Source organism: Lygodium microphyllum, chromosome 3 (assembly GCF_053477565.2).
Source record: "Lygodium microphyllum isolate KBCC chromosome 3, Lygodium_microphyllum_v1.1.10, whole genome shotgun sequence".
In the NCBI taxonomy this organism is placed as follows: Eukaryota; Viridiplantae; Streptophyta; class Polypodiopsida; order Schizaeales; family Lygodiaceae; genus Lygodium; species Lygodium microphyllum.
Genome location: NC_141137.1, coordinates 54,025,406 through 54,034,680, shown reverse-complemented (window position 1 = coordinate 54,034,680; position 9,275 = coordinate 54,025,406). Strand labels below are relative to the sequence as shown.

At 42.5% G+C, this 9,275-nt stretch overlaps 1 protein-coding gene across 2 annotated transcripts; it reads right to left on the bottom strand.

The window, feature by feature from the left end:
- Window positions 1–2,766: 2,766 nt before the first annotated feature.
- LOC148038347 (uncharacterized) lies at window positions 2,767–7,666 on the bottom strand. Of its 2 annotated transcripts, none has more exons than XM_087675409.1 (6): window positions 7,330–7,666; window positions 6,208–6,473; window positions 5,208–6,125; window positions 4,863–5,034; window positions 4,161–4,492; window positions 2,767–3,491 (listed from the first exon to the last, which is right to left on the bottom strand). In XM_087675409.1, the coding sequence occupies exons 1-6, from the start codon at window positions 7,547–7,549 to the stop codon at window positions 3,198–3,200; spliced, it is 2,202 nt and encodes a 733-aa protein (XP_087531535.1). In that variant the 5' UTR covers window positions 7,550–7,666; the 3' UTR covers window positions 2,767–3,197. The 2 variants fall into 2 exon arrangements, with proteins under 2 accessions (XP_087531535.1, XP_087531537.1); XM_087675411.1 differs by having other exon boundaries at window positions 5,208–6,122.
- Window positions 7,667–9,275: the final 1,609 nt, after the last annotated feature.

The window sequence follows — 9,275 nt, the reverse complement described above, 5'->3', positions numbered from 1 at the left end:
TCATACCGAATATAAAGACGAATCAACATAAAGGTAGCATATATCCTCTATCTTGGTAGAACATTTCCCAAGAAGTTTTGACCAATGAAAGCATACCAACATTCAAGATTTCCCATGCCAATTGTCCTTCTAATGAAGCCCATGATCGCCTACTAACTAATGGAGGTGTATGAACCATCCTAGCCCATTGATTAGGATCAATCTCAACAAAGAGAGTGGAAAGCAATACCAATGCATATTCTAATTGTGGGTAAGATGATTGCTTGAGCAATGATACCAACCAATGTAATGTATCCTTGCCTTGAAGACACTATAAAATAGTAGTACCACTATTGCAAAAATACTTCATTGATGCCCATAAATCAACTTGAAGTTTCAGTTTTTCCATGGTTAGTAATGCCAACAACATGCATTTAGCTTCAACATTACATATACATCCTTTAAGATATTGTTATCATAGAGATTGATAAGAGCTTGCATTACTTGCTGAACCAATTGAGAGGTATGTGGTTGCAACAAATGGACAAGTACTTGCTCAACCAAACTCACATCTATTACTTCCAATGCCATTTGAGAGTCATCATAAGCCATAAAAGCATGTGCCAAAGTACCCATAATGTCTACCAAAGGAATATCCAATCTATTAGAACCAACATCTCTAATTAGACCCATAATACTATGTTTCCCTACATGTGGAAAGTGTAGTCCTGTAGTACCTATAAGTACTAAATTAGCCAACAAAACTTTTGATGGAAAGCTCGGATCAACAAACTTTTTGATTCAAATCGAATCTAACACTTTCCTCTTCGAGCAAAGCACTTAACAGTAAATTTTAGAGCAGGTCAGAAAAAGATATAATAGCCCAAAGTTGACTGACTAAAAGTGTCTACAACCTGCCATGTTTGAATGAGTCTATAAGGGGTCTATGAATCCAACTTTGACCTTGTTGAACTTTGTATACTCACAAATGGAACTGAGGATACTTTGGAGGGTACCAAGATATCAATTCATGATTAATGAAAAGTAATCAATGTCCCAGACCACCCATTTTAATGAACGTAATAAAGGAGTAATGTCATGTAATCACTATATGAATGGACTCACTACCAAGATGAAATCAACCAATGCCAACTTAAGTATTTGCAATGCGAACATAAGCATCATCTTATCACCGCTGCCAACAATAGCAAGACATTGCTGTAGATAAATCAACAAAAGCATTTAAGTGGCTAACTGAAGATCCCATGTCATCACAAACATGTCAGCAGTATAACCCATGTAACAAGTAATGCTTTATAATCCAAGAGCTTAAAAAAGAGTAATGACTTTCCAACTTGTTGCCATCAAATACCCCAAAATGTTGCTTCTAAATTGAATCCCATAACTCCATAATCTTCAATCTTACCAAGGTTGAAGAGCCTTACTCAAAGAAGACAATGAAGTTGCTGAACTAATAGCTATGGTTAGAGCTTATCATTGTGCATTCAACATTAGAGAAGCTCCATGTTGCTTCAATGGAAGAGAACTAACCTTTAATCTTCAATGTAGTATGAGCTTCAATGTTGGCCATGAAGAAGCAAACCATGTAAAATCCTTTTAATGGGAAGACTTTAGCTCTCTTTATACTTCAGAAACAAAGAATGTCAAGCTTGAAGAAGAATCCCCAATTTTATCCTCCATGGAAACTCTTGAGCTTCATTCATGCTCAATCCTTGCAATTTCTTGAAGAATCCTTACTAAAATGATCCCTTAGGATAAGAAATCTTCAAGAAATTGATGAGAAATGAAAGCTTGAGCTGAATCTTTCATTTTTCCCATGGATTGTTCTATTAGGGTTTTAAGAGAGCAAAAGGATGAGAAATAGAGCTTCGTTTGGAAGTCTAGACATCAAAATCTTGAAGTAAATAATGCCAATGATAACTTAGAAGCATCAATGTTGTCCATGAGCTGAATAGATGGGTTGTTATTATGAGGACTACATAGATGTCTTACATCTAAAGTGGCAAAAGATGTAATGTCTGTGTGACATGAGAGACGTTATCACACACACGTGTGTGTGTGTGTGTGTGTGTGTGTGTGTGTGTGTATATATATATATATAGAGAGAGAGAGAGAGAGAGAGAGAGAGAGAGAGAGAGGTCCCCTTAAGTGCTAGGTGATGCAATGATTGCACATACATTTTGTTGGAAGCAAAAAGCACCTTGCTTTCCCTCCCAAATATCCTAATGCATTTGTATGTATGTGCACACACAAAGAGACATCCACACCCACACCACACACCCTAACATTAAGGCTTAAAACCCTTATGCCCAAAACTTTTTAGTGTATCACCATAAATACTCTAATTTCACACCCCACCAAAACCACCCATTCTCCCTTAATCCCTACCTTTCCACCTCCCCCTCACATAAACCCTAATTCTATGTCTCCTAAAGTTCTAGGAGAATGTAAATGTGCATGCACGTGCATTTTGTTTGAAGCGCTTCCTCTTCCATTTTCATGGAAGCATGTGAATTACACCAATCGTTGCACGAAGAGTGCAGTCATATTAATCAAAGCATTCGCGCTACACAAGAATTGCTTGTTGCTACACCAATTGCTGCACGAAGAGCTCCGTCATATCAATCAGCCTCACAACGCTACCAGCTATGGTGCCGATTAGCCACATTAACGTTAATACCTTTGCGGATTTAGACACATTGCCAAGACCGACAAAGGTAATGAGAATTCTGGAGCATTTCCCTAAAGCGAATCCAATAATGCCTGACAAGCCTTCATTATGGTTGATGTTTAATAACTCGGCTCATAATGACCTGCAAGATTGCCCTAAAAAGGAACACCCTCTGACTGTGTGTGAGACAGAGAGGGGTGACTGAATTGCGCTCACAGAGTCAACATCAACCATTAAAATGGCGTTGCCTTCATTGGCGATCAATATTAGAAATGAGGACTGGTATAAGTCATCCAATGCTCATGATTTGCCCAAAAATTGTGATCTTATCCCGTTGCAACATTCAAGTTGCCTCGAGTCTTCCTCGTAATTGGCCCAAAAAATGTAATCCTGATTCCGATGCAACATTCAAGTTGCCTCGAGAGGAGATCATCCTTCGGTCATTCTGGGGAATTGTATGAATTGCTAAAGAAACCTTAATTACGTAACGCCTTCAATGCAGTCACGGCATTCCAGGACGGGAGTCCTATCTCAACAGTACCTGGAGCCCTTGTGCTTGCTTGCAATGGGTTTTCAGGCCATCTGCAGCGTGGTGCTTTTTAGAAGCAATAGCTCTTGCAGCAGAGATGAGTGCCTTCCTGGTGAGCCCCGGGTATCTTCCATCATCAGCGGCGCTAGTTGGGCGACTGTGATAATGAGTCTGGCATGTCTTTTCTGACCAATTGGGCCCATGTGCAGTGCTGTCACACCACAAAAAGCGGTCGGAGTAAGGGTTCAACAAGCTTTCGCAGAACATCGGAGCTGATTCGCAAACAAGGCCCTGTACATACACAGCCAGATCAACAACTGCTGGAATTCAGCTTCCCAGTAATCATGTAAAAGAGGAAACAACATTATTTCGCCTATCATATGTCAAGCTATTACTGCACTACATCTTTGAGCTGCTCAGAATTAGTGATGATTCCAAAAGAACCTGATAATGTAGCTTTTTAACCTGGTACTATTACTGCACTAGTGGTCTTTGAGGTGCTTAGAAATTAGTCATCATTATGCCAGAAGCTGCTGCTAATGTAGCTTTTCAAAATGGTGCTATTGCTGCACTAACTACTATAACAGCACTAGGTGATCTTTGAGGTGCTTAGAATTAGTCATTATTTCAGAAGAAGCTGATAATTTAACTTATCAAAATGGTGCTATTACTGCACCCATTCCAGAAGAACCTCCTGAGTTAGCCTTTCAATATTACTGCACTAACTGATCGATGGTGCTACTACTGACCAGTTGTGCTATGAGTCATTATTCGAGACACAGCTGCTAATATAGCTTTTCAAAAATGGTGCTATTAGTGCACTAGCTGACCTTGGTGCTTAGAATCGGTCATTATTCCAGCAGAAATTGCTAATGTAGCTTTTCAAGGGTTTCTTAGGCATCAATGTTCTTGAAAAGTGCAACTTGGGTACTTCTTTGCCTTAGCATTACCCAAACTTACCTCTGCCATTGCTTTGATCTTCAATGCTGTATCATTGGTGAGCAACGCAACTTGTCCATCAAATACAGTGTTGCTGAACAACAAGGCACAGTTCAGAACATGATCACCATTTGTTGGAGACATCAGATCACCAAAGTTCCCACCGAAGTTTGGAGAGGCAGCATGTGGATGAAGAGGAGAGGCAGGTGGAGTCAGGAAGTTCTCCGAAGAGCTTTGAACATGAATCCAAGTGGGAAATTTCAGCATGCATGATTCTATCCATTTCAAAACTGTAGTCTGGGAATTGGAGGACCTGTCCTTCCTTTTCTTGTCAAGGTCCAATTCTCTGACAACTGCAGAGGAAGCAAAAACCATCAGAATGACGATTCACAGATCCCAAGTACATGTCAGCTTAACACACAAGAAGTCTTTGGCATTTTCCCATGTGTGGAAAAGGGCTCTTTTCCTTGTCTTTCTCTACAACAGTCAACGTCATGAGCTTCTCTCAGGGAGGGACCACATACCCAGCTAGGTAAGGTAGGGGGAAAGGACTGCATACCTCGCTAGGTGTGGTCGGGGGTCTTCCCTCTACCGTACCTAGACCCCTGACCACACCTAGTTAGGTATGCAGTCCCTTCCTCACAAAAGTCCATGACATCGTAATGCAGAATGTAGGTATTTGTCTAAAACTTCTTGTGGCATTCAAGGTCTGATCAGTCTCACCTATTTGTGGCACAATCAGACGAACCTCTTTGGTTCCCTCCAAGAGCTTTAATGATTTCAAAGACTTGGGATCTAGGAGACAGGATGCGTCCACCACAATGTGCCATTCACGATGAGGTTCCGACTGTGATGATCCCTTCAACTTCTGGAGCATCAAGTCCAAATTTTGGACCTGTTCCAAAAACCACAAAAATCTCGCACTTAAGACATCATCACTGACTCGAGAGCATAAAAAGTTTTGGTGCACGAAACCCAAACTTAGGACTTATTTCAAAAAGCACACAATAGTACCACACTGAAGGTGTCGTCGGTGAATCAACGGCCAAGGAGGAGAACAAGCCTTACCACTGAAGAGGATCTCCTCTCTTGCTTTGCAAACCCAGAATTTTCTCCACCTGTATATCCATAGCTTCGAGATGGAGATGCAGATCTGCGAAATCCCTTTGCCGTTGGAATCAAAGGCCGGAAAGGCTGCCTGCTGAGCTCTGTAGGTCCAGAAGATGCTCCTTCACTGGCTTTTGTCTGAATCTTGGACAGGGGTCTTGCAGAATGTTTGCTATGACAGAAAACTGGACCTTGATTCTCCTTGTCTGATGCATAATCATCTTCGAATCCAGCTTCATCAAACGAAAGAGAGCTAATATGCCTTGAATTTTCCTGAGGCAACTCATCTGTTTCCCCTAAAAATCCCGTTGAAAGATTCTGAGCTGCTTCACTTGCATTTGGCTTGTTGACTTCTTTGAAAGTGTTCCCAGTGACATACTGGTTCACTCCTGAAGGCTGATGATTAGCAGAGGTGACTGTTGTAGCATTTCTGTTAGGCGATGCTGCAGTTGCCCTGTTCTCATCCATGACCTCGGAAGATGGTATTGGAACAGTTGTGTTCAGTTGTGGAGAAGGAGCAGAATTGCAACGTCGAAGCCACAGCCTGGAACTGGCAGTACGTGTTGCATTCCCTTTAGGTGGCTCAAGATCACCCCCATGACTGTCCATCAAGAGAGCCTTTCTTATAGATGCAGATTCTCTCGTGGTTACTTGCTGCATTGGGATAGAGGGAGTACTGCGCATAGGAGGCAGAGGGGGCAAAGCCTCTCGATTTCCCTTAGGCTCTGAAATCTGCAGGCTTATGTTGGCATTCAATGTTTCCACACCACCAATAGTCTGGCCAGCCACTAAAATCTCTTGCACAATTCGCGGAGACTGCACAGCCCTTGGAGAGGGAATGCCATTTTGATCGAGCATGAGTAAATCATGCTGCTCCTGCTAGACACAAACAGCAATCAGATTGGAAGATTGAAATCAGAATACTCAATAAGACAGCGGAGCATCCTAATTTTCTGCATACAATCTCATGGCTTCCCGTGTGGTTGTCCTTTGTTTTGCTAGAGCAAGGACATCTTTTGGTGTCAGCTATGCTGGAATGATCGGACTCTGCAGAGTGAAGAGCTGACATTTCACTGGACCTCTCATTGCTAGAGGTTGGCTGGGGATGGGGAAGCCACTGGATTTTGTATATGCGAGACGAAGCACCAAGCTTAATAGGTTCCCCTTCTTTGACAGTGGTAGGTCTAAGGGGAGGAACCTGCTTTCCCTCTATCCAAGTTCCATGGACTGCAAAAATAAAAGGATGCACAGAATATCAAATTCAGGTAACTGCACCCCTGTTATTATCAAAAACTCTGCTGAAGGGAGGTCAACATTCCAGTCAAGACAAAAAGCACATATTCAAAATCTCGTTTAAAGTTGTGTTTATGTTCTGTCGTGTTAACAAACTGGAGGGCAAAGGTGACCATGTCTTTGGACATTCTGTCAAATAGCCTGCAAATAGCCATCCCTCAGCTGCCTTGGTTCTAAACTATGTGCATTATCAATGCTTAGTGTAGAGATCAATGCACATTCAACAACTAAATTCTATGATGCATTGGTATCAGCAAATGAAATAGATTTTGAAAGGCAAGGATGACCATGTGTCTGGACATTCTGTCAAATAGCCACCCCTCACCTTATTCATGATTCTAATCCACTTACAATATCAATGTACAGTGCAGAGATCAGCAATGCACATTCAATACCTAGACTCTGTGATCAATCGGTATCAATTGCAGCAGATAATGAAACTCTGTGATTGATTGGTATCAATTGAAACAGTTAATGAAAGTCAGGACCTATGAAATGCTTGGTGGAGGGATCATCAATGCACATTCGACAACTAAACATATTGTGGATTGGTATGAAATAAACAGATTTTGAAAGGCAAGCATGAACATGTGTCTAGACATTCTGACCCCTCACCCTATTAATGATTCCAATCTGCAAAAATTATCAATCCATAGTGCAGAGATCATCAAAGCACATTCAACAACTACAATCTGTGCTGGATTGGTATCAAGATGAAACAGAGTTTGATCAGGTCCTATAAAATGCAATGAAATCTGATGATCGGACAGCAATGTCAGGCGAGGATCACCTGAGTCAAGGTCAGTAAGGCGAAGCTCTCGGGTGGCACGGAGGAGCTGGATTTCAAGGTGGTGGCGACTAATGCTGGGGTGAGCGAGGAGCACATCGCAATTGGTATGGCGTCCAAGCACGAAGGAGTCACGACCATCGAGCGAGAAGGAATCCAGCAGGCGTCCATCCTTGAAGACGTTCAGAAAGGGGGATACCACATCCTCGGCTGCCATAGCCATGGGAATACAAAACGAAGCACGCACAGAAGAAACCCTAGGGTTTCGCGGCTAAGGAGATGATCTCTCTCTCTCTCTCTCTCTATCGCATGGCTTGTCTTTCGTCACCCCCGCACGCACACACGCACACACACTCGCTCTCTCTCTCTGTGACTCTGTCTCTGTCTCTCGTTTGAATTTTTGAATTTTAGTGTAGCAGCTATTGACCGTTAGGAAGGTCCTCCAAGAGGGGCTTCGCACACATGATGGCTTCTACAATTAGCCATGATTTGCAAAACTAAGCTTGTAGAACCTTAATTGTGATCTTTTGGAAAAGCAACCTAAACTTCCTCCTTGTTAGTTAGAATTGTTAGAAGGGGAGAGGAGATCGAAGCATTTGATGCAACAACATCAACATGCAAAGGGCTTCTAGGGTAAAAGGGAGTCATAAAACAACTAATAATTTGTGGATCAATATCATCATAAACCAAAAAATTTCAAGATGTAAGATTATAGAGGTAAACCTAAAGGCAAAGGTCATCTACTAAGGAGCTTGTGCCGTAAACAATTAGCCTTCCTTGCACCTTGTGCACAAGGAATGTTAGGCCACTTTGCACAAAGCTACTTCGTGAGGGAAGCAAAGTTGCCCTTCCCTCACTTTTTCCCCACACATTATCTATCGCTTCCTCGTCTTTCTCTTGTATTTCTCTCAACTTTACACACATACACTCTCTCTCTCTCTCTCTCTCTCTCTCTCTCTCTCTCTCTCTCTCTCGACACATGCCCTCATGGCTTGCTAGTCTAGTCCCTCACACCTTTGCCCAACCGTGTATCCTTCGCCCGGTCCTTCCGTTTTGCCCTTCCCTCCTTGCCATCCATTGGTATGCTTCCTTCTACCTCTGCCACTCACTATGTTCAACCTTGTCTCCTTTGCCTTATTGCACTTCCCCTGACTTGTGCTAGCATTGCCTCACCTCGTTGTGGCTCCCAACTTGTGCTACCATTTGCTTCACCTTTTACTAGCCCTTGCCTCTAACTTGTGTTGTTCTCATAGGAGGGGGGGGGAAGAGAGCCCGTTCGTGACCCTCTCAAGGAGAATGATAGTCCTTACTCTCACAAGGGGAGAGAGAAAGAGAGAGTTGTCAAACTACATCAAGTGAAAGACCCAACGTGCTCAAGCATGTCACTCACACACACACACACACACACACACACACACACACACACACACACACACACACACACACACACACACACACACACACACACACACACACACACACACACACACACACACACACACACACACACACACACACACACACACACACACACACACACACACACACACACACACACACACACACACACACACACACACACACACACACACACACACACACACACACACACACACACACACACACACACACACACACACACACACACACACGTGTATGTGCATATGTGTGTGCATATATACATACATATGCATGTGCGTGTGCATGCGTGTGTGCGTGCGTGTGTGTGTGTCGATAGAGAGATGTATCAACTATATAGTTATATGTTGGGAAAGAGAAAGAGACTTCAAATTCAAATTTGGTTTGCAAATCATGTAGAGCTTCAGGATCATTGTGGAGGTTCAAGGATCACCGAACCAATAACCAAAATAATAATATAATATAGATTAGAACCAAATCACATGCCAAAAAATCCCTACCTAAAAATTTATGTGTATAATTGAGTTCAC

Bases quoted from the DNA above. Each gene is read 5' to 3' on its own strand.
- LOC148038347 (XM_087675409.1), bottom strand. From the start codon at position 7,549: ATGGCTATGGCAGCCGAGGATGTGGTATCCCCCTTTCTGAACGTCTTC. The intron at 6,126-6,207 runs GTATGCAGAAAA...GTTTGTGTCTAG, and splicing joins ACACGGGAAGCCATGAGATT to CAGGAGCAGCATGATTTACT. The intron at 5,035-5,207 runs GTAAGGCTTGTT...TTTTTGGAACAG, and splicing joins AGAGGAGATCCTCTTCAGTG to GTCCAAAATTTGGACTTGAT.